General features: G+C 45.4%; 2 protein-coding genes and 1 pseudogene across 9 annotated transcripts in view; 2 read left to right on the top strand and 1 right to left on the bottom strand.

Annotated features, from left to right (window-relative positions):
• The window catches only part of TEX14 (testis expressed 14, intercellular bridge forming factor), a 126,513-nt gene extending 125,811 nt beyond the window's left edge, over positions 1 to 702 (top strand). For all 8 annotated transcript variants that reach the window (XM_042255309.2, XM_060395121.1, XM_027975350.3 and 5 more), the window contains one exon: positions 338 to 702. In XM_042255309.2, coding sequence (XP_042111243.1) covers positions 338 to 374 — 37 coding nt within the window. In that variant the 3' untranslated portion in view covers positions 375 to 702. The remainder of the gene's footprint in view (positions 1 to 337) is intronic.
• Positions 703 to 12,424: 11,722 nt separating this feature from the next.
• On the bottom strand, positions 12,425 to 13,463 carry LOC114117021 (serine/threonine-protein kinase VRK2-like; annotated as a pseudogene).
• Positions 13,464 to 15,162: 1,699 nt separating this feature from the next.
• On the top strand, positions 15,163 to 20,162 carry LOC106990625 (serine/arginine repetitive matrix protein 1). Its single transcript, XM_027975538.2, has 3 exons — positions 15,163 to 16,726; positions 17,371 to 17,471; positions 20,052 to 20,162. The coding sequence occupies exons 1-3, from the start codon at positions 15,163 to 15,165 to the stop codon at positions 20,160 to 20,162; spliced, it is 1,776 nt and encodes a 591-aa protein (XP_027831339.2).
• Positions 20,163 to 24,784: the final 4,622 nt, after the last annotated feature.

Genomic DNA, 24,784 nt, shown 5'->3' with positions numbered 1-24,784 from the left:
TCTAAATAAACATTAACGACAAAGACTTGAATTCAGAATTGCTCAGTTTTGAAATGCTAATGTTTATAATTAATTAAAATAGAAGGGGAAACAAATGCCAACTTCGATTACATAATTGGTAGTCAGCACAAGAAGGTTTTATGTGGGGGAGTACAGAAGAGGCTGCTGTCACTTGCTTTACAGTCATTTTGCATTTCCATAATACACTAGTTTATCATAAGCTCTTTTGATGATGATCGAAGTTTCTTTCCGTTGAATTCAGTTGAATAGAAAGAGGCTGTTGTTTGTGTCTTTAAAATGCATACACACCAACTCGAAACTCCCTTTTTTTGTTCAGGATAATCGTGTTGGATCAGAGTGACTTGTCAGACTGACCGGAAGTGGACTCTAGGTGGACTCCTGCCTGAGTTTGAGTGTCCTGCTCGTGAGCTCCCGTCTTCCCTCGTCTGCTGCGGTCACCATTAGGGCAGTGGGTCTGTAGCTCACACTTTGTTCAGCTTCCACTGTAGACAGAATGGCTTGTTTGTTTGCAGCATATTTAACCATTTGTTTTCAGTCAGATTTCTGAAAAGTAAAAGGTGTTTTGATTGTAAAACTTTCTCATTGTGCCCCGAATGGCATTTGGTTTTTTTGATACAGATTTTCAAAACCTTTAAATTCATGTTATATCTAATAAAACGTTTCCTTTTAATACCAGTTAAATTTCACTTGTAAGATATATTTCTTGTTTAAAAGTCCTGTTTGTTTATTTGTTTTTGGCCCTGCCAGGTCTTGGTTGCTGTGGGCTTCCCCTAGCTGTGGTGAGCTGGGACTGCTCTCCAGTTGCCGTGCGCAGATTTCTCATGGTGGTGGCTTCTCTTGCAGAGCGCAGGCTCTAGTCGCGCGGGCTCAGTAGTGGCGCACGGGCTTAGTTGCTCTGCAGCACGTGGGATCTTCTCGGACCAGGGATCAAACCTATGTCTCCTGCATTGGCAGACAGGTTCTTTACCAGTGAGTCACCAGCAAAGCCCTGTAAGATATATTTCTGTATTTTAGTTATTGAGAAAGGAACCGCCGCCCAAAGAAGTTTTAATTTCTGTTATAAAATTTGACAAATAATTAACTATTGCTACCACCCATCATGGGCTTCCTGGGTGGCTCAGTGGTAAAGAATCTGCCTGCCATTGCAGGAGATTCAGGTTTGATTCCTGGGTTAAGAATATCCCCTGAAGGAGGAAATGGCAACCCACTCCAGTATTCTTGTCTGGAAAATCCAATGGACAGAGGAGCCTGGCAGGCTACAGGCCATGGGGTCACAAAAGAGGTGGATACAACTTAGCAACTAAACAGCAACCACAAACCATCATACAAATGGGCACCAGCCATCCATGCTTTTTCTTTTAAAGTTTTATTTATTTGCATCGTGTCTTAGTTCCGTCCCATGGGATCTTTGTTTCCTCATGTGGGATCTTTTGTTCGGGACACGGGCTCTCTTGTTGCAGAGCAAGGGCTCCAGAGTGTGAGGGCTCAGCAGTTGTGGGCACAGGCTTAGTAGCGCCTCAGCATGTGGGGTCTTAGTTCCCTGACCAGGGATCAAACCTGCATCCCCTGCATTACAAGGTGGATTCTTAACCATTGGACCACCAGGGACCCCATCTGTGTTTCATCATAGAAATGTTGCCCTCCTCTTTGCCAGGATTGCCATATTCCCATTCCAGCTATAATTGACTTACATGATAAAAGTATAGGTAGGAATAAAAGCCCAAGATATTTTGAACTCTAAATGAACAAACATCGTCTCTATATTTCAGTTTGTATACCTCACATCCTTAGTGTCTCAGAAAACTGAAACTATGGTAAGAAAGATCACAGTATTTTCTCTAATTTAACCTCTTGTACAGTGCTAGCCAGCTAACATTTTATTTGTAAGTAGTAGATCTTTTGTTTGTGAAAACTGGATAGTTCCTGTTGTGGATGGTCATATTCAATACAGTTCTTAGCTCCCTCAAATTTTATCCTACATAAATAAAGCAGGAAGGTACAAGTTAATATGACCATTTAAAAGCAAGGAAATAGTCGCTTGCCATTGTAATCAGAGGAAGACCAAGACAAATTACTTTACAAATAATACTAGGTATAAGAAACTTTGACTTACCTGGTGGCTCAAACGGTAAAGCTTCTGCCTACAACACAGGAGACCTGGGTTCAATCCATGGGCTGGGAAGATCTCCTGGAGAAGGAAATGGCAACCCACTCCAGTATTCTTGCCTGGAAAATCCCATGGCGGAGGAACCTGGTAGGCTACAGTCCATGGGGTCGCAAAGAGTCGGACACGACTGAGCGACATTTACTTACTATTTACTTACTATAAGAAACTTTGAGGAATACAGAGACTTGGTCGTATGCAGTACTTCCTCTCAAAAAATTTTGTGTATTGAGACAAAACCAACATATATAAAAATGTGAGAACTAATAGCAGACATATCATGATAAAGGATGAACATTATCTATTAGTATTCATAAAGGCTACAAGTCCTCCACAAACTTGCCTTGATGTGGTTTGTAATCTTCTTGTCTACAGAGTAGACTTTCTCTCTGGCCAGTGACTGCATAATATGGGCCATTAACAGTAATAATGTTGGTAAATGTTATTAGTTATGGAGCACCTATTATTATATGCCAGGTACTTTATATACTTGGTACTTTCCCTACACATGGCACTCTCATTGTATTTCTTTAGTACGCTGCTTTTCCTACTCTCACCAGCTATAATTGCAAACTTATTCTTCATTTCCTGTCACCAGTTAACAGACGACTTAACCCCAACTTTACAGAGAAATTAGAAGCCATTAGATGGGAACAAACTCAGCTTCCCACCACCAAAAGTACTAACAAGATCACATCTGTTTCTGTGACTAGGAGAGTTGTGAAGCGGTCTGCCCTGAACTCGAGGTGGACCTGTTCTACACATACGCTTTCTACTTCCCTCCATACTACCCTGAAGGAGGCATCTCTCTTCTTACCCAAGGCCAGTCTCATCTTTTGTCTGTTGAGTTATCCTTCTCAGGTTATCATCTCCCTTCTTAATAGCGTCAACGCCTTCTTTGTTAGCTTCTTTTCATCACCTGACACCCTTGGATTTTTCCCATCCTTAAAAAGTATTCCCTGGACTTCCTTGGGGGTCCAGTGGTTAGAACGCCATGCTTCCACTGCAAGTGGGGCTGGTCGATCCCTGAGTGGGGAACTAAGATCCCTCATGCTGTGTGGTGTGGCCAAAAAAACAGGAAACCCAGTATTCCCTGGATCCCACATCCCTTTCCAGTCACTGTTCCCTCTTTTTCCTCCCACAGCAGTTAGCATTCTCATTAAAAATTTTTTTTTTCTTAGGCTGCACTGGCTTTTTGTTGTGGTGCTCAGGCTTTTCCCTGGTTTCGGTGGGTGGGGGCTACTCTCTAGTTGTGGTACACAGACTTCTCATTGCTGTGCCTTCTCCTGTTGCAGAGAACAGACTCGAGGCACATGGGCTTCAGTAGTTGCAGCTTGTGGGCTCTAGAGCACAGGCTCAATAGCTGTGGTGCACAGGCTTAGTTGCTACTCAGCCTGTGGGATCTTCCTGGGATCAGGGATCCAACCGTTGTCTCCTGCATTGACAGGTGGATTCTTCACCACCAAACCACCAGGGAAACCCTGTGCCATATTTTATATCCCACATATAAGTGATGTCATATGGTATTTGTCTTTCTCTGTCTGACTGACTTTACCTTGTATGATAATTTCTGGGTCCATCCATGTTGCTGCAAATGGCATTCTTTCTTTTTTATGGCCGAGTAGTAATCCATTGTATACCCACGCACCACGTCTTCTTTATCCATTCATCTGTTGATAGATAAAATTATTTCCATGTCTTGGCTATTCTGAATAGTACTGCTGTGAATGTAGGAATGCATGTGTCTTTTGAATCATAGTTTTGCCTACATATATACCCAGGATTGAGAATGCTGGATCATACGACTACTTTCTTCTCAGTATTTTAAGGATCCTCCATACTGTTCTCCATAGTGGCTTCGCCAGTTTACATCCCCTCCAACAGTGAAGGAGGGTCCCCTTTTCTTCACACCAGCAAATGTCTCCAGCATTTGTTATTTGTCAACTTTTTAATGATGGCCATTCTGATCAACGTGAGATGGTACCCCATTGTAGTTTTGATTTACATTTCTCTAATAATTAGCCATGTTGAGCATCTTTTCATGTGTCTATTGGCCCTCTATGTCTTCTCTGGAGAAATGTCTATTTAGTTCTTCTGCCCATTTTCCAATTAGGTTGTTTGTTTTTTGTTATTGAGTTGTATAAACTGTATATTTTGGAAATTAAGGAAATTAAGCCCTTGTCAGTCACATCATTTGCAAATATTTTTTTTCTGATCTATAGGTTGGCTTTTCATTGTTTTATGTTTTCCTTTGCTGTACAAAAGCCAGTAAGTTTGATTAGGTAACATTTGTTTATTTCTATTGCCTTGGGAGACTGACCTAAGGAAATATTGGTACAATGTATGTCAGAGCATGTTTTGCCTATGTTCTCATCAAGAAGTTCTATGGTGTCTTGTCTTATATTTAAGTCTTTAAGTTATTTTGAGTTTATTTTTGTGTATGGTGTGAGGGTGTGTTCTAGCTTCACTGATTTACATGAGGCTGTCCAGTTTTCCCAGCACCACTTGCTGAAGATACCACTTGTTCTCCTTTGTTTCTTCTCTCCTTTGTTGAAGACTGACCATGGGTATGTGGGTTTGTTTCAGGGCACTCTATTCTGTTCCATTGATCCATATGTCTGTTTTTGTGCCAGTACCATGCTGTTCTGATTACTGTAGCTTTGTAGTATCATCTTAAGTCTGGGAGGGTTATGCCTCCTACTTTGTTCTTTTTCCTCAGGATTGCTTTGGCAGTTCTGGGTCTTTTATGGTTCCATGTAAATTTTAGGATTATTTGTTCTAACTCTATGAAATATGCCATGGGTAATTTGATGGGAATCACATTAAATCTGTAGATTGCTTTGGGTGGTACGGCCATTTTAACAATTCTTTCAGTTCAAGATCATGGGTTATCTTTCCATTTCTCTGAATCATCTTTAGTTTCCTTAATTAATGTTTTATAGTTCTGAGCATATAGGTCTTTCATCTCTTTGGTCAGGGTTATCATTAAGTTGTGGGGGTTTTTTATATGATTTTAAAAGGAATTGTGTTTTTTACCTTCCCTTTTACCTCTTCCTTTTCGTACTTGAAGCTTTCTTCCTAAGAGATTTTGCTCACATCCACTGGCTTAGCGTCTGTATGTTGACAACTCCCAGATACGTATTGGAAGTCTATGACTAGACTTCTCCTCTCAGCTCATCTACCCAAGTATTCAGTGTCTCCACTTGGGTTTCTTTCAGGTGTCTTACTGATAATACCCCAGACCAAACCCATAGTCTGAATCACAAATCTCCTTCATCTCCAGAATTTCCCTTCCAGCTCATGGTATTTCTGTTCACTCAGGCACTCAAACCGGAAACCCAGGAGTCATTCTTGACTCCTCCCATTCCTTTACTCCTTACATTGAAATATCAATCATTAAGACTTATTTGTTTCAGTGCAGGAGAGGATGTGGAGAAAAGAGAATCCTCTTATACTGTTGGTGGGAAGGTAAGTTGATACTGCCACTATGGAAAACAGTATGTAGGTTCCTTAGAAAATGAAAAATTGAATTACCATATGATCCATAAGTCTCATTCCTGGGAATATACCTGGACAAAACTATAATTCAAGAAGATATATGCACCCCTGTGTTCATAGCAGTACTATTCACAGTAGCCAAAACATGGAAATAACCTAAATATCCATCAACAGATGAAGGTTGAAGAAGATACGGTACATATGTATGGTGGAATAATACTCAGCATAAAAAAGAAAGAAAGAGAAAGAAAGAAAGAATGTCATTTGCAGCAACATGGATGCAACTAGGGATTATCATACTAAGTGAAGTAAGTCACAAAGAGAAAGACAAATACTATCTGATCTTACTTACATGTGGGATATAAAATATGCACAAATGAACCTATCTACAAAAGAGAAAAAGACTCATGGAGAACCGACCTGTGGTTGCCAAGGGGTAAGTGGGTGGGGGAGAGAAAAATTAGGAGTTTGGGATTAGCAGATACAAACTGCTATGTATAGGATTAGCACAGGGAACTATATTCAATATCCTGTGATAAACCACAATGGGAGAGAACACTAAAAGAGTGTGTGTGTGTATATGCATATATAACTGAGTCATTTTGCTGTACAGCAGAGATTGGCACAACATTGTAATTTTAAAAAATGAAGGAAAAAAAAAAGGTTTCTTTTGTTTCAACCCCCAAAACACATGTCCATTTTACCCATTTCTTTGTGTCTCTGCTGTTGCTACCCTCATCTGACCACTAGTAACTCTCACTTGGGCCATTGCAACAGCCTCCTCGATTGGCCTTCTGCATCCAGTCCCACATTCAACAAATAATTTTTGAGTGACTCCGCTGTGCCAGGCACCATTCTAGGTGCTGGAGAAATAGTGAACAAAGCAGAAATCCCGCTCTACTTGAGCCTACAGTCATTAAACAAATAAATAGATACTTTTGATAGTGATAAGTGCTATGAAGAAAATAAGTATAGGGATAATGACGGCACAGGGGGACACAACATTAGAAAGGATATTCAAGGGAAGGCTGCTCTGAGGAGTGACCTTTGAACTTCAACTGGGATGAAGAGAAGAAGCCTGAGAGATGAGCATTCCAGCAAAGAGAAAAGCAACTGCAAAGAAAAGCAAATGCTCCCCTACAGGAAGCATTATGATGGAGCAGCAAAAGGTCAGTGTGGCTGAGCAAAGTAAGTTGTGGGGAGAGTGATAGAAAGCTGGAGATTGATTAGGGGGTTATAGACCCTGCTTAAAAGTGATTTCCAGTGTTATAACATTATTAGGTTCAAATTTCCAGTAAAAAAAAAAAAAAGACAAAAAAATCACAAAGCATGCCAAAAAAATAAAAAAGAAAGTATGACCTAGTCAAAGGAAAGAAAGAAATTAACAGAAACTGTGCCTGAAAAGTACCTGATGGCAGATATACTAGACAGAGACTTTAAAATGACTTTTGAAAAATAAATGACTTTTGAAGAAGCTCAAAGAACTAAAGTGTACAGAAAGTCATGAAAATGATGTGTGAACAAAAGGAAATATTAGTAAAGAGATAGGAAACTGGAGCAGGCAGGCTTTCTAGTTGTGGTGTGCAGGCTTAGTTGCCCTGTGGTACATGGGATCTTAGTTCTCTGACCAGGGATTGAACCCACATCCCCTGGATTGTAGGACAGATTCTTAACAGCTGGAACACCAGGGAAGTCCCTTTAAAAATAGATTTTAAAAGATGGATATATGAAGTATCTTTTTTAACTACATTGGGATGAAGTTAGAAATTAATAACTAAAGGGAGACTGAAAAATTCACAAATTTGTGGAAATTAAATAATACATTGAAACAACCAATGGATCAAAGAAGAAATCACAAGAAATTAGAAAATACTATAAGATGCATTAAAATATAACACACCAAAACTTATGAGATGCAGAAAAAAACTGTGCTAACAGGGAGAAAATTATAGCTATAAATGTTTACATTAAAAAGAATAATCTCAAGTTAAATGTGTAACTTTATAACTTAAGAAACTAGAAAAAGAAGAACAAACTTAACCCAAAACTAGCAGAAGAAAGGAAACAATGAAGATTAGACCAGAGATAAGTGATATAGAGAATAGAAAAACAACAGAGAAAACCATTGAAACAAAAAGTTGGTTCTTCAAAAAGAGTAATAAAATTGACAAACCTTTAGCTAGGTGGACTAAGGAAAAAAAGAAGTCTCAAATTGCTGAAAGTCTCAATTGCTACTGATTCTACAGAAAGGAAAAGGATTATAAGAGAATACTACGAACAATTATATGCAACAAATTGGATAACCTAGATGAATGGACATATTCCTCGTAACATAAAACCCAGCCAGATTAAATCACAATGAAATAGAAAGTCTGAATAGACTTAAAATTTATGGAGATTGAATCAATATTCAGAAATCTCCCAACAAAGACAAGTCCTGGACCTAAAGGCTTCACTGGTGAATTCTACCAAACTTTTTTTTGGCCTCACCATGTGGTGTGTGGGATCCTGAGTTCCTCGACCAGGGATTGAAGCCATGCCCCTGCATTGGGAGTGCAGAGTTTTAACCACTGAACCACCAGGAAAGTCCTCTACCAAAAATTTAAAGAAGAACCAATATCAATCCTTCTCAAACTTTTCCAAAAAACTGAAGAGTAGGAGGCACTTCCTAACTCATTCTGAGGCCAGCTTTACCCTGACACCAAAGCCAGACAAAGACACTTCAAGAAAATAGAAACCAATATCCTTTATGAACATTGGTGGAAAAATCCTCAACAAAATCCTAGCAGATAGAATTTAGCATATTGAAAATGTTATACACCATTACCAACTAGGATTTATTCCTGGAATGTAAGGATGTTTCAATACATAAAAATCAGTGTAGAGCTTCCCTGGTGGTTTAGTAGTTAAGAATCTGGCTTGCAACGAAAGGTACACCAGTTGATCCCTGGTCTGGGAAGCTCCCACATACCACGGAGCAACAGCCTGTGCTCTGGAGCCTTCGAGCTGCAACTGCTCATCTCAAGCACCACAACTACTGAAGCCCACACACCCTAGAGCCCGTTCTCCATGACGAGAAGCCACCGCAAAGAGAAGGCGTTGCACTGCAACTGGAGTGCAGCTCCAGCTCCCCACAGCTAGAGAAAGCCCGCACACAGCAGTGAAGACCCGGCACAGCCCAAAACAGAAAGGTAACGTGCCATAGCAATATGATGAAGGAAAAAGCCACATGACTGTCTCAACTGAGACAGAAAAAACATTTGGCAAAATTCAACAGTCAATAAACTAGGAATAGAAGGAAACTGCCTCAATATAGTAAAAACCATATATGAAAATCCCATGACTAGCATCATCCTCTAGTATGGAAAGACTGAAAGCTTTTCCTCAAAGATCCGGAACAAGAGAAGGATTCTTGCTTTTACCACTTCTGTTCATAATTTTGGAAGTTCTAGCCAGAGAAATTGGGCAAGAAAAATAAAGCACGTCCAAACTGAAAAGGAAGGATTAAAATTATCTCTGAAGATGACATGGGCTTGTAAGTGGAAAACCCTAAAGAGCCCACAAAATCTGTTAGAACTAATCAACGAATTCAGCTAAGTAGCAGGATGAAAAGGCAACATACAAAAATAAATTGTATCTCTATACATGAACAATGAACCATCTAAAAGGAGAATTATAAAAACAATTCCATTTATAACAGCATCAAAAAGAATAAACTACTTGGGAATTAGCTTGACCTAGAAGGTAAAATGCTTGTACTGTGAAACCTATGTACTACAAAAAAAACTGCTGAAAGAAATTAAAGAAGACAAATAAATTGAAACACATACCATGTTCATGTAAGGGAAGAATAATATTGTTAAAATAATACTATCCAAAGGATCTACAGATTAAATGCAAAATCTCAGTCCTATAATTCATATGAAATCCTAGTGGGCCCCGAGAGAACAAAACTAGAGTACTCATACTTCCTGATTTCAAAACCTACAAAGTTACAGTGATCAGGACATACCGATCAATGAAAGAGACTGGAGAGCCCATAAATTAACCCTCCTGTATACGGTCAAATAATTGTTGACAAAGGGGGCCAGGACCATGGGGGAAGGAAAATCTTTTCAACAAATGCTGCTGAGAAAACTAGAAAAGAATGAAATGGGACCCTTATCTAACACCATATACAGAAAGGTTTTGGTTTTATTCATTTACTTTTATTTTTGGTTGTGCTGGGTCTTCATTGCTGTGCGCAGGCTTTCTCTGGTTGCGGCGAGTGGGGTTTCTCGTTGTGGAACACGGGCTCCAGGTGTGCAGGCTTTACTAGTTGTGGCGCATGGGCTTAGTTGCCTCATGGCGTGTGTAATCTTCCTAGACCAGGGACAGAACCTGTGATTCCTACTTTGGCAGGTGGATTCTTAACCATTGGACCACCAAGGAAGTCCCACCATGTACAAAAACCAACATAAAATGGATCAAGGGCCTAAATGTAAAACCGAAAACAAAACTCTTAGATAAAAATACAGGGTAAAGGCTTTATGACATTGGATTTGGCAATGATTTTTTGGTAATGACACCAAAGGCACTGGCAACAAAAAAAATAGGCATGTCGGACTTAATGAAAATGTAAAATTTCACTGTCCACAGAGTAAAGGGGCAACCCATAGAATGGGGAAAATCCAAGATACCAATGCAAAAGTTACAATGTCATTACGATCTAGTCTCAGCAACCACTTATCATCATTTCTGTTATATTCTACCAGTCACACAGGGAAAGCCCTGGTTCAGAACGGGGAGGGGCTGCTGTAAAAAAGCATGAATGCTGGGAGGTGAGGATCCTTGGAACCATCTCAGAGACTGGCTGTCCCAGAACCAGTTAACCAAGTGGCCATCCCTGAGCTCACTACATGTCTTCATTCAAAATAAAAGGGTATACTATAGCGTTTACACCTGTCATCGCCTTTTATCTTCATACTGCCAGTAGGGAGAGCAAGAAAAGTGGGGGTCACCCTCAAAAAACCCTTCTGTGTCTCAGGCTAATAGAAGCAAACATTTTGTGATGAGGAAAGTGTCAAGATTCTGTGTTGTATCTTGCAACATTTTTGCTAAAATCACCCTTTATCTTCACTTGTACCTAAATTGAACACCGAAAGGAAAATATTTATTTCTCCAACATTAAGAAAATGCAAAAAATTGTTCAAACAACCAAGCTGATTTTGGTAAGATCAGAAAAGTGGTAGCACACAATGTCACATGTTGATAGGGAAATTCAAATTCTAAACATGCAAAGAGAAGTATAATCTCCCTAGACAAACAAGTAAACCATCATATTTAAAGTAAAATTTCATGAGAAAGCTTTATTCAAGTCAACCAGTCTCAATTTTATGATATGACAAGATATCAAAGTAAGCATAATCAATAAGCTATCTTCACTTCAATCTGGTTTACCCTTAGTGGCCTCAAGATGGCTGACTTGTAAATACCCTTACACTTCTATCCTTTTCTATACAACAAGATATATAATGGCTAACCAAGCATTTTATTTATATATATATATATATATATATATATATATATATATATATATATAAATAACAAATTTGGGGCTTCCCTGATAGCTCAGTTGGTAGGGAGTCTGCCTGCAATGCAGGAGATCCTGGTTCAATTCCTGGATCGGGAAGATCCCCTGGAGGAGGGATAGGCTGCCTATTCCAGTTTTCTTGGGCTTCCCTTGTGGCTCAGCTGGTAAATAATCTGCGTGCAATGCAGGAGACTTGTGTTTGATCCCTGGGTTGGGAAGATCCCCTGGAGAAGGGAAAGGGTAACCACTCCAGTATTCTGGCCTGGAGAATTCCAAGGACTATATAGTCCATGGGGTTGGACACGACTGAGCAACTTTCACTTCACTTCAAAAGTATTTTATTTGGTATCTAAAGAGAAAATACAAAGAAGGACAGTAATATCAAAAGAAAAAGAATTAAGAAGCCATAATAATACACATCTGCCTTTGTCTCTTCATTAAGAATAAACGGGGAAATTGTAAGGCAAAATTCTTTAGAAATTTCTAATTCTGTGACTTCCACACCAGTTGCAGAAGTGTATGTGTACCCATGGAACTCTGCTCAATGTTATGTGGCAGCCTGGAAGGGAGGGGAGTTTGGGGGAGAATGGATACATGCACATGTGTGGCTAAATCCCTTTGCTGTCCACCTGAAACTATCACAACATTGTTCATCAGCTATACCCCAACACAAAAAGTTTAAAAAAAGTGTATGGATATCAAAATGGAGAACTTGACTGATTGAATACATCTGGACTGGTAAGCTCCTGATAGGGTTCATAAAATGAGTTTGGGAATTGTATACAGCTGGATTTTTTGGAGAACCTTTTACTTCAACAGTTCTTGAGACTCACCATATTTTTCTCATTCCTGAGCTCTTTCATTGTTAAGCAGTCCAATAAGCTTCTCCTCTTGCTCTTTTTTCCATGTTGCACAGGACTCAGCACTTCTCTCACTGTGGACTTTTTTCCATTAACCTATTTTGCATTTGATTAACTTGCTTTGGGCAGCCTTTCATGAATCAATTTTTTGACTGTTTAGAGTATGCAGTTACACCCTCTCCTCTAGTGGAAAAATTCCAGTGACCTTAAAGGTGTTCATTCCACTTGGGTTCAGAATTTTCTTGAGCAGTGATAGTTGGGCTTTTCCTCATATTCATCATATGGTGAGTTATGAGTATATGCCAAGTACTAGGCTATTTCACCTGTTCCTTTGTGAGCATCCAAGCTGATAAACTCTTAAGTCCCATTATGGCCTTTATTAGGATTTTCCAGATACTGTTTGTGGTTCTCAGTGGGACAATACCTGTAGGAAAAGCCATAATCTGTAAGATAAACCTTATCTGGATTTCTGTAACCCAGAAGTAGAGTCACTGCTTTTGTATCACCGTGAGCATATTCATTTTCATGTATATTTCCCAGTACATCCAACATTTGGATACCTAGCTGCAAGACAGTTGCCTTTTTTAAAGTACCATTTTAGTCTGAGATCTTCTATGAGTCCACTTCCCCTGGAGGAGGGTATGGCTACCCACTCCAGTATTCTTGCCTGGAGAATCCCATGGACAGAGGAGCCTGGGGGGCTATAGTCCATAGGGTTGTAAAGAGTCAGACATGACTGAGTGACTAAGCACAGAGCACACTTTCCATTACCATAAATCTGTAACTTCTTCCCTTGAATTCTGTAATACTAGATCTGTAAAACAGAGGAATTCCTAAATAAGGATGTAGTTTGGGTTCTATCCACCTTTTGATAGTATTTTTGGGGGAGCTCTTTGAAAAAAATTTAAATTCTGATAATAGCCATTTTCTTGATATTCTGGTTTTATTATGTATATCCAGTCTTTATCTGGTTTACTTGTGCATACATGCTCGGTCACTTCGATTGTATCTGACTCTTTGAGACCCTACGGACCATAGCCTGCCAGGCTCCTCTGTCCATGGGATTCTCCAGGCAAGAATACTGGAGTTGGGTTGCCGTGCCCTCCTCCAGGGGCTTTTCCCAACCCAGGGATCAAACTAATGTCTCCTGCATTGCAGGTGGATTCTTTACACACTGAACCACCTGGGAAGCCCAGTTTTTTTGTGGGAAAAGCTAAATATATCAAACCAAATTCCCCAGAGCCAGTCATCTTGCTCAGTACCCATTGTTCTCCTTCTATGTCATATAGAACCTTGCCTTTTGGAAATGGAACAGGCGTTTGTATCTCCCATTTCTTCTTGGTGGCATCACTTCAACCACGGAAGCAGGCACCGGGACAGAGCGTGGTGTCTCACTCCAGTGGAGCTCCTCCCTGAGTCTGGGGCACAGGCAGACAGCAGGGACCAGAAGTGAGAGAAGGACCTGGGACTCAGGAGTGAGAGGAGGCCAAGCGGTCCCTTGGGTCCCCACTACCAGGGGCCTGGCAGGCTTGAGGACCAGAATTTTATATTCTTGAGACCTGTGTGACTAGCTCAAAGTTTCTCAATCTATTGAGATACTTGATATGTAAAAACGTTTTTTTGTTTGGGGAATTCCCTGGTGGTCCAGTGATTAGGATTTGGTGCTTTCAGTGCCACTGCCTGGGTTCAATCCCTTAGATCCTGCAAGACCCACAGCATGGGGAAAAAAAAAATTTTTTTTTTTTAAATTTTGATTTTATGTCTCTAATCATTTCTGAATATAAAGATCCAGAAACTGTGATCCTAAACATCCAATAACTGTCATGACCCTTCAGAGTCAACAGTGAAATGCTGGATACCATGGGGTCTGTCTCAGAGAGGGGGAGAGAGAACCAGCATGCGAAAGGGAGAGAAAGATGACTGTGTTTCTCTCTTATCCAAAATGATCATCCAAGGACTTCCCTGGTGACTACGAATCCACCTGCCAGTGGAGGGGACACGAGTTTGAGCCCTGTTCCAGGAAGGTCCCACATGCTGTGGAGCAGCTGAGCCCACGCACCGCAACTACTTAACTCTGTGCTCCCCAACAAGAGAAGTCACCACAGTGAGCATAGCCACAAGTCGCTGCAGCTAGAGAAAGCCCACAGGTAGCAGCGAAGGCTCAGGGCCAGCAGAAATAAGTATGAATGAATAAATGGTCATCCAAGGTGGAAAGTCCTTCTTCAAATGAAGAAAGAACTGGAGTCTAGCTCATCAGGATAGCTGAGAGGAAGGGCTTGTGAGAAAGTACCATTTATTGTGTGACATGCGTCTACCAAGCAGTGGTTTCCGGATAAAGAAGCCAAGTCTCAGGCGAGTCAAGTAACTTGTCCAAGGTGCACAAATAGCCATTTGTGATTGAAACCAATGACTGACTCCTTCTACAATCCTACATGCACTCCTGGGCCAAGAACGTGTGAGAAGTTATGATTTGAGCAACCTGGATTTTCACCCCATGGCCAACCAAACCACCCACAAAATCTGTAGGAAGGTGGGATTCTATTTTGTGACTTATATTCAGTGCAGCTCCAAACCAAATTGGGACAGTTTTGTACTTTGCATCTTATTAAAATTGGGGCTAACGCAGTAGGATTGATTTGAGGAGCCCTGCCTTAGTAGGATATTCAAACTGGTTCCTTCTCTCTGGATGAGTCTCTGAGAGTTCCTAGAACCTGGGGAGAGTAAGGGAGGATCTAGAGCCTTCCTTCTACACCAGGAAATCCCGGTTTTGCTAAGAACTTGGTCAAAGCTTTGGTGGTGTCAACACGAAACACAATCCACAGTTGCTGTTTCTGCTTGATAGTCTGAAGAACTGTGTCTGTATGCCAGAATATTTAATAGGAGTCTCCTTCCTTTATGACATCACCAGGCAGGTAGCTAAGGGGACTAGGAGAGACACTTGGAGAACAACAGCCACTTTTGTGGGAGTGCAAGAACAGCAGCTTTTAAAACTGAGGATAAATATTCAGGCTTTGTTAGGACCCTGAATACAAGCCAGCCGGTAAAATATGGGCTCTACGCAAAGAGGCACAACATATCATGTGGTCAAGACAAATAAAACTGGGTCCAGGGTAGCAGTTTCAACACAGAAAGGGGCCGAGGTTGCTAGCATGACCCCTCAGCGGGGACAGGGGTACCTTGTCTCCTCAAACCAGCGGAGTGGCCCAGGCTCCACGATGCCGATAGGCCATCGAAGATCAGAAGCTGGGCACACCACTGCTGTCCATTTATCATCGGACTACTTTCGCTCTAGCTCCCCTCAGTCAGGGCCCGGCCACTCTGGAGCACCCAACCCTCGAACCGAGACCCGACCCAGAACTGATGCATCCCGCCGGGCCTCGCCTCCTCGAAAGCTGACTCAGGGCGAGTCGACGCTCTACACCGGTCAGATGCAGCGGAATGTCAGTCCGTCCAGAGAGGAAGCAACTAGAAGAGGGGTTGAGATCAGGCCAGGGCGTGACATCAGTAATCGTTTCTCGTTAATTCCAGAGACCAAATCTTCTCGCCGGTTGAGTTTTGTCGACCAGAAGGATGACTTCTTACTCGTAGAAGACGAGCCACCCTCCAAGGTCCAATACCCACAAGGGGTCAGAGTTCCCCGGAGGCCTTTGATTTGCCCAAAGGATGAAGCAGTCCAAACTGAGCCCATTCTAAAGAGTGTGACTGCTGGGGATATCAGATCTCCAAGGAGACCCCCTAGCCCAGAACGTGGCGGCAACCGCATCTATCCAGACTCTCGGTCAACCCAGAGAAGAATTCCTGGGCCAGAATCTGAAATGGGCCGTCAGAACTCAATTTATGCAGAACCTAAGGCCTTGCGTAGAAGTGTGAACTTGGAATCATCCCTCACACTCTCTGTCCTTAAAGATTTGAACAGTGGACACAAGGCTTCTATGCGCCCTGAGCCTGAGCCTGGCCACAGGCCCTCTGTGTACAACGAAATCAAGGTCTCCCCAAAGGTTTTAATACCATCAGAAGTGGAGCCCAGCATGAAGCCCTCAACTCGCGGAGAGAGTGAGGGTGGCCGCAGGGTCACCATCTCCCGCGGGGCACAGTTAGCTTCCTACAGAACGTCTGAGAGCCCCTGCAAATCCTCTGTCTTTGTCACTCCGGAGCCCGAATATAAGCAATATACCACAAAACCCTCAGACAGTATCTACGAGTTCCCACGACCCACACTTAGGCCTCCAGAGCCCTCTTCTAGAAAGCACTCTGACCACGTAGAGCTGGAACTGACCCCTCGGCCCTTGCCCCCTCGGTGCTTACCAAGATATGGGCCAGACTCCACATGGTGGGCCTTACTCAGCCCTGAAGGTGAAATGCCCAACAGGCAGCTGACAACACCTGATTTCGAGCCCAAGTCCCCTCCTCCCCCAGACCCTTCACTGCCTTTTTTTGAAATGGAAACCAGCCCTTTCTGTGAGGATCTGATGTTCCAGAGAGAGAAGGCAAGTCCATCACCACTATCATCACCAAAGGAGTCTCCGAGCCGGTCACCATTGAGGGAAGTGCCACAGGCCCCCAAGCACACCTCCAGACATCCCACTCAAAGGTTTAGTGTTTTCTTCATGGGTATGTTCAGAAGCAGACTGCCCAGGTGCAGCCCCGATTTAGTGAGGTGGGACGCTGGGGTGGGAGAAAGTCCCCCCTCCTCTTTCTGGGCCTCAGAGCTGCCCTCCCGCCAGTGCCAAAACTAAACCCATCCTTGAGCCCATTGCTCCCTTCCTTCCCCACCAGCTTCTCTGAGCTCCAAGCTAATGACGCTGATGACGATGCTTGGGCCGGCGTCAGGCATTGACTCTTCCAGGCAACGCTGCTTAACCTTTCAATGGAAGGTAGTAGAGAGTGGTCTGCAGGGTGGGAAGCTAATTCCCAGGGACAGAGACTGAGGGACTGAGCTGGGTGAGGGCTGGTAAAGAGAATAAAGGTCCTCAGGTAAATATTCTGGCAACCAAGTGGAAAAGGTGGGGCGTAAATGAGCTGGGACTTAGGCTTCCGAGAGGGGGCACGAGGGAGGGTGGGGAGAATGGGGGGCAGCAGAGCGGGAACACGGCATTTGGTCTTAGGTCGGAGGAGCTTCGTGGGGAGAGCGCCAAGGGCTGAGGGCAGCTTTGGGTGGAGAAAAGTAGAGCTAGGAAGGGAGCCGTGAAGTAGTGAGGGGCGGGGGACGCATCCCACAGAGAGAGAAAAAAAGCAACAATCTCTGTTACTTTCAGATGTCTCTGAGGAAATGTACAATCGTGTCTTCTGGTGGCTAAAAGGTCTGTGCTTTTCCCTCCCATGGGTCCGCTCTTGGGGGCTGGGGGCAGGAGGACAGGTGGGAGGGCGGCCTCTGAATCCCAGAGCTAGGTCTGTGAGCACGGTGCCTGCCTGCCGGGGCTCTGACCCCAGAGGCAGAGGAGCTCTTCACCTTGCCTAAAATCCTACCGTTGGAGTCATTCCTTTGGGACTTGGAATCTCTTATCATTTTCAAGAGTCTCCTTTTGATAGGAAGTAGTCACGTTGGGAATGGAGAATGATGTAAGCCCATGGCCTTTCAGACAAGCTGGTCTTAACCTATCGTGTGATTAAAAAGCAAATGTCAAAAGCTCCACTAACAGATCACGGTCTTACTCAGGACTAACTCCAAACTAATGCAGCTTGAGGGGTCTCCTCGTGTGCGTCTCTGCTTCCTCAGAACCCTCCTCAAGACCCCCACCCCAGGACCGGGGAAGTACTCACTGGCTGTGGGCGAAGCAGGATCTCCAGGGATGTCTAGGCAAAAGCCTTTAAGAACATCAGTGGGTCTTCAGCCAACTGGAGAACCCCCAGGAGCTGAGCCCACCCCCTATTCACTTTGTGCTCTTGACCTCTCTGGTGGGAGGGAAGGCCGGGGTCAATCTTAATACAGAGTGTCTTAGTGCCAAGGAATTCCTGCTTCAAGTGTTGTGGACAACAGACTCCAGCCTGTGAGCGTGAGGGAGGCCAGGGCTCTGGATGAAGACATTTCTAGAGAGGGGAGAGCCCTGGGATGCAGTCCCAGTCCCCACCGGCAGCTCTGCCCTCAGAGGGAGCAAAGCTCCACAAAGGAGAGGTTTTTAGAATAAGGACTTGAGCTATATTACTGGGTGTGAGCCCTGGTCTCTCTATTTTCTGACTGTGACCTTGGGTAAGTCATTTTACCTTTCCAGTCATTAGTTCCCCCATCTATTATTGGCTTCCTTTGAAGGTTCTTGCAAGGACTTGCTAAGCTATTACATGTAAAGCATAGTGCTCACTGTGCCTGGAAACACATGCTAGCTGTTTTTATTTGGGCCACTTTGGACTAGGAAGGAATTTGGGCCAGGTTATGCCCAAGTCCACTGGACGTCTTTAGTAAAATTCTCTTTTTCCCCTCCTGTTGGCACTCTCTGAATTCCATTTGCTGCCCCCTGGGAATGCCTGGCTTCTACTCTCTCCATTATGACAGATGAGGAGGTAAGAACGCCCCTGGGAAGTTACTTCCAGTCTTCCTGTGCTCCCCCTGATCCAAGTCCCCCCTCTCACCCTTTCATGGAAGCAGATATGAAAGGAGACAGACAGAGGTGCTCCCTGTGGTTGGGCAGGTTGCGCTCTGCACGCGGGTACCTGGCAGAGAGGCAGGGGCTGAAATTCAGCCTGTGTTCCACTGGCCAACCTGGGCACCTATGGGGTGGCATCTCCAGAGAGACATTCACACGAAGGCACCAGAGCTGGCTGCAACCCTGGAGAGAAAGAGTAGAGACCTTTTGGCAAACGACAAATCCTACCACGTTCTTTGTGGGACGACTGGGGAGCCATAGGTTGGATCCATCCCCACGTGGCTGTCCCCTCTCTGGCCTAGGGCTCTCCACAAAGGGGCTGCTTTTCTGGGTTACACACTATTTGAGTCCTTAACTTGGAAAGGGACAAGGTGATCTCTGCTCTCGGCAGCCCCGTGTCCTGAATTTGGCAAAGAGTGTCCTGATTTCACAGCCGTGTTGTTCCTCTAAGTACTTTCATCCTTCTAGACCCATGTTTGATAAGATAGTCCAAGCTCTCTTGCCTTTATTCTTTCTCTTGCCTTATCTCTCCCTTGTCCAAAGCCCAGCATGGCCTGTAATGGATCCCGTTCGTGGACTAGGCCAGGATGGACAGTTGACTGCAGATGGAGAACAAATGAGATGTGTGTGTATATAAAATTGCAGGGCAGAACAGCCTGAACTCCGATAACGGCACGGCTGCAGGGGAGGTGCCAGGAACGGGGCTGCCACCCCCTCTGCCATGCTGCTTATCTGGCCCTCTACCCTGAGCTCAGCTCTGGGTGGGAGCGGCTTCTTTTAGATTATCTCCATGCAAGACAGTACTCCTCTCTCTCCTACCTTTCTCCCTCCCTTCCTTCCATCAGCAGTTTTTATCAGAAGCTTAGCACTCTGCTAGGCACTGTTGGGGAAACCGTCGAAGCCACATAACACACACGTTCTTTGGCTGACTGTCTGGATGGGGAGATGAGACACGGACAGGAAATATTTCAGCAACAATACAAAATCATCTGTGCTCAAATGTCCAAAGAAATGCAACAGCCTGAGGAAGTGCTCTTGGGGGGTCTTAGGTGAGAGGGAGTCAGCAGGGAATTCGGGGGGAGAGGTGGTCAGGTTACCCACTCTTTCCCATAGCCAGGGTTCAGAGAGCTTAACAGCCAGCCTCTTGATCCCTCCTTGATGCGAATCTATACCTCTGGGAAGGGGTTATGTTTCCCCTTATTCTGGATAGGATGCTTCTGACAGAGCAAGTCCCTCCCTGTCGGTCTCCACCCTCACCCTCTTCTTTGTGCATCTTGTTTTAGTTTAGGAAGTCAAAAGCCTTGGCGGCACGATGGCTCCTTCCCAAAATAGCTCTTATCCTGTCTTCATAATTGCAGCTCTACAGCCCTGCTCAGCAGCAGAGCTGTCCCCATAAGCTGGCAAAAGAAGGCTTTCCGGCCGGCGGCAACAGGGCCTGCCGGTCTTCTCCGGACTCTGGAAGAGGGTGACACAGAGGTGGGCCTGATACTCTCCTCTCAGGACACGCACGACTGAGGCCGGCCTCAGACTGTCCCCCAGCGGCGTGGTCCCGGGGTGGAGACTCTGGGGAGCTGGTGTCCTCCGGCCCCTCTCCTTCAGAAGCCAGGCGGACTGTGGAGTCTGTTCCAGATTCCACTCCCGGCAGGAAGTCTCTGGTGGCCCCACCACGGCGCCGGGCTCGTGGACGGCAGCCTGTTGTTGAGCTTCATGAACCCTCCAGGGTCCATAGCTGGGGACAGAGCGTGATTCCGCCTATCTCTGTCTCTCCATGTCAGTCTCCTCCCAGGCAGTCCCTCAGAGCTTTTATCTAAGGAGCAGGACAGACAGATGCTTCTCATCCTTGGATCAGGACTTTAGGGATAGAGACTTTTCTTCCTGGAGGAGGTTATGCTGGACTAAGAGAAACATTCCTGAGGTTTTTTTTTTTTTTTGTATCAGCACTAGCAGCAGCTCAACAGGAAGGTCCTGAGGGTGCCTCTGGGGTCAGTGGGGGCTGTCTTCTCACACAACCCTGGAGGAATTCCCTGGAATAAAGCAGTTCTTGTTGGGAGAGGCTGCCCTGGTCCCAAGAGCCTGTGTCCTTGAGGCAGCTAACTGACTTGCCCTTGGATGTCCCTTCTCAGGCTGTCAGGGGATAAGGGGGTTTACTCCCTGCCACATCCATCAGTCAGGCGAGGAATCAACTCTGGAAAACAGGCCAGGAACCAGAGGAGGCTGTTTCCGGGTTCCCTACGGTAGACTTCAGTATCTTTAGGGAGCCGTGTCATTTGGCCTTGGGGATAGGATGGCTAGCCTCCCATTGGCTCTGGAGCCGTAAGGAAGCTTTGCTCAGGCAGAGCTGCACAGGAGGCTCTGTGTTCCCGGGGGCGTTAGTGGAATCCTCTGGAAGGAACCCCAGAACCATCTTTTTGCTCGCCTCATTTTCTCTTGCTGGGTACAGAGGCTCAGAGTTGAGAGGAAAGGGAGTTGTTGAGAGGATAGAGCAGAGCTGCTGAAAATGGGGCAGGACACCTCGGGAGGCTTTTTATGGCAGCCTGACCCTCACCACCCCACTGCTTTTCCTGTCAGATGTTACCCTGTTCGTTGCAGCTACCACGGGCAGCCAAATCAAGAGCAGGATGGGAGGGTGGTGACCTCCGGCCCAGACTCGCTATTCTGGTGACAGGCTAGGTTGACCAACTCCCAGGGTTTGCCCTGGCCGTTCCTGACTTTCACACTGAAAGTGCTGCATCCTGGGAGGTCCCTGAGTGCTGAGCAAACCTGGACAGTGGGTCGCCCTAGGACAGGTGGTGTGGCACCTCAGTGAGCGCCTCTGGCAGCACAGGGCGGGGGGGGTGGTGCTCCACCTCCTGTGGGAGACGCAGGCAGATCACTTCCTCTGCCTACAAAGTGAGGGCAGGAAGATGCTCTGCCTTCTTCCCCAGCTTGATGGCAAGGTCCTTTCGTTCTTATAGTTCCGCCCAGAATGAGCACACATAGGGAAGAATCTGCCGCATCCGTTTTGGGCTTGCTAGTGCCTTTCCAGAAGCTACTTCATTCCCTGCCTGGAACCCGTCTCCAACATCACACATTTCTGTTGGAGTGTTTTGGTGGTGTTTGAAATGGTGGGTTTTTCAAGGAAGATGAGAGGCAGTGGACCCCAGCCGACTAGGGAGCTTTGCTTCAGATGCCCACTTGGATGCGAAAGCAAGTCAGTAATGCAGAAGCCATCTGACAGCTGTTTAGCCAGAAGAAGGCTGCCCTGAGCGGCAGAAGTGACCATGCCCCTTCCCCCCCTCTGCTCAGCTGCCTTTGGCCCAGCTGCTGTCAGTGGGGGAGAAGCAAGAGACAGCTGCCCCTTGGGGGCTGAGGGCAGCCTAGAGGAGGGGGACAGGATGGAGGCAGTTCTTGAGGGGCATGCCGACTCCTACCCTGGGCGGGGGCGCTGGGCCAACCAAAGCCCTTTCTTCGGCACACCTACCGCTGGCAAAATCATCTCACTCCCAGGATCTCAGCGGTGGCTGTTTTGGGGAACTCAGTTCAGTAAGTCTGAAACCAAGACCTGTTCTCTAGAGATAGAGTGCTGGCTAACTGGAGAAGCTGACTCTGCAGTTGGTGGCAGTGTGGCCATTCCAGTGTCACTTGAAGGCTTTTCTCCCATCCCTCTACCCATTACACAAGCACACGCCTAATTCTTTGGAGGGAAGGCATTTGAAATAGTCACAGTTGACAGTTGCTGGTGTGGTGTTGATAATTTTGGTGTTAGCTGAGATAGTAGCCACCATTCATTTTAGTGATTCTCCCAACACTACGTGTGTTGTCTTAGTAACTCTTCATAGCAAACTTAGGTAGACTTTCTCTCCCTGTTTCAGAGATGAGGACACCAAAGCTCAGAGCTTGCTCAGTCTCTGGGGAGCATCTTGCCTCAAGGGCTATGTGGTATATAAACCCTTTTTCTGTAGTCACATATTCCTGGAAGATAACTGGTGATATTTCAGCAGCACCTTTACATATCAAGAACTGTGAGAGCAAAGGTTGTAGTAGGGGTAAGATCTGTGTCTCTGCATTTGAACCGAGAGGCTGGGAGGTGGGTGTGAGCTGGGAAACTGCCAGATTAAAGGGCAGGCTACGGGTCAGCAAAGCCCAGAGCCTTGGGGCTTGTCTGTCTCCAAAATCAGAGTGGAAACTAATCAGTGGATCCTCTCAGTCCATCCATATTGATCAGACATCTCTTGGGGGCAGAGGCCTGGTCACCTAGACAAACATCACATGACATATATGCTGAGTGGAAATGAGTAGAGGTTAAAATAGAAAACATTCTCCCGTCCTTGAGGGGCTTGTGGTTGACCTGGAGAGAAAAGCATACAGATGGGTCTCTTGAAAGGAACTGAATATCAAAGGACAAAGTCCAGGGCAATGATTCAGCAAAGCTTCTAGCACGGAGGCACTTGGAGGGGAACGACCAGGAGGAGGCAGATTTTGGCTCGGTAATGAAGACCTTGGTAATTCACCACCCAAAGATTGAAGGGCAGTTGTTAAGAGTCAGTGAGGGTTTGACCAGGGAAGATATTTAAGCAGAGGCTGGAAGGTCAAGGGAAGGGGGCCTTAGAGGGTGTCAGACACACAGTGGGTAGCAGCATTAGGAGGCGTGTAGGTCCCTTCCACCCCTGGGCCTCCTATGCCCTGCCCTGCTGCACAGAGAATGTTGGAAGGGCTCTCTGGCTGGCTCCTGTCCCTTGCTGCAGCCATTCAGCAGGTGCCAGGAAACACCATGTTCCCTGACCTTGCCGCCTACATCTCACGCCTGTCCCAGGATCATGAAACACTGGGGAACAATGAGAGGAGGAGTGGGGCTCAGGGTATTTTGGTTTCTTGCCTCTCTGTGCAGACCTTGATGTACAGACTGGCTAAGGTTTCCTTGAAAGATACAACCCAGAGATAGATAGACCTTCGGCTCCGCCAGGGCTCGCTGACTTAAATTATCACTGACTCAGCACCTCTGGGGCACGGGTACTATTAGCTCTTGCACCGCTTAAAGGAAACTGCTACCGAGAGACTAAAGTGGTCTTTGCTAGTCAGGCAGATCTGAAATCCTGATTTCTGGTGGTAATTACTCTTTAATCTTGGCTTTGAACCTGGGCCCTGCCTTGGCCCAAGTACAGCATCCCTGTTTGACATCTCTGGGCTGTACACCCTTTACCCAGGGTTGGGCAGCAAAGATCCAGTGGAGGCGGGGCTAGGAGGTTTCCATACAGACCACATTGGCCTGGCCTAAGTGGAAGGAGCCCAGGACAGCAGACTGGGGCTGTTTTTGCAGATACAAGTTTCCCAGAAGAGTTACCCCCTGTGCGAGACAAGTGTCTAATCTCCAGACACTTGGTTTGAATACCTCACTCCAGCAGTATCCAAGAAATGTTACTCTAGTCAAGGACATCAATGCCTGGTGGGATATTGGATTTCTTTTTCTTTTTTCCTGCCTGCATGGCTTGCGGGATCTCAGTTCCCCAACAGGGGTTGAACCCAGGCCCTAGCAGTGAAAGCATGGAATCCGAACCACTAGGCCTCCAGGGAACTCCTGGGATGTTGAATTTCAAGAGGGAGAGACAGCCAGAGCCCCAGGAGCTGAGGGTACTGAGGCAAGGTTGGCCAGGCTACCTGCTGGCTGGGGGTAGTGCCGAGCGCTCAGTGGTCAGTGACTCGTGTGAGGGCTGCTGTATCTCAGCCCTGCATCCAAGTGTCCAACTCCACCTGTCCCGACATAGAACATGAGAGTTGGTGTTGAGGGTAGAACAGTCCTCTCTTTCAGAAACACAGGGACGGGAAGGGAATTGCAGACACTGAGATAATTTTGGCAATTATCTCAGGGACTTATTCCCAGGCCAAGTTCTCACGGAGACTCCTGAATTTCAGCAGTGTGAGCGTGTGGAGTTGTGTAGGTAGAGTGACCCAAAGTCTGTCTTAGACTTTTAGTTTTGCCCAGCCCATGCCTCCTGCTGGGCCTGTGACCATCAAGTCCCCAAGATTCTTGGCTTAGGGATGAATTTCATGGTCCCCAGTCTCTCTTGGGACTTCGCTTCCCTCCAAGCAAGCGGGCACCAACATGTCTCATGAA

The sequence above is a fragment of the Ovis aries genome, chromosome 11 (genome assembly GCF_016772045.2).
Source record: "Ovis aries strain OAR_USU_Benz2616 breed Rambouillet chromosome 11, ARS-UI_Ramb_v3.0, whole genome shotgun sequence".
In the NCBI taxonomy this organism is placed as follows: Eukaryota; Metazoa; Chordata; class Mammalia; order Artiodactyla; family Bovidae; genus Ovis; species Ovis aries.
The sequence above is the reverse complement of the archived record's forward strand: the minus strand, read 5'-3'. Positions and strand labels throughout refer to the sequence as shown.

What these genes read in the sequence shown, in the direction of transcription:
- LOC106990625 (XM_027975538.2), top strand. Translation starts at nt 15,163, where the DNA reads ATGGGCTCTACGCAAAGAGGCACAACATATCATGTGGTCAAGACAAAT. An exon ending in GTTTAGTGTTTTCTTCATGG is followed by an intron (nt 16,727 to 17,370) that starts GTATGTTCAGAA and finishes TGTTACTTTCAG; the next exon opens with ATGTCTCTGAGGAAATGTAC. An exon ending in GGCTGGGGGCAGGAGGACAG is followed by an intron (nt 17,472 to 20,051) that starts GTGGGAGGGCGG and finishes TCATAATTGCAG; the next exon opens with CTCTACAGCCCTGCTCAGCA.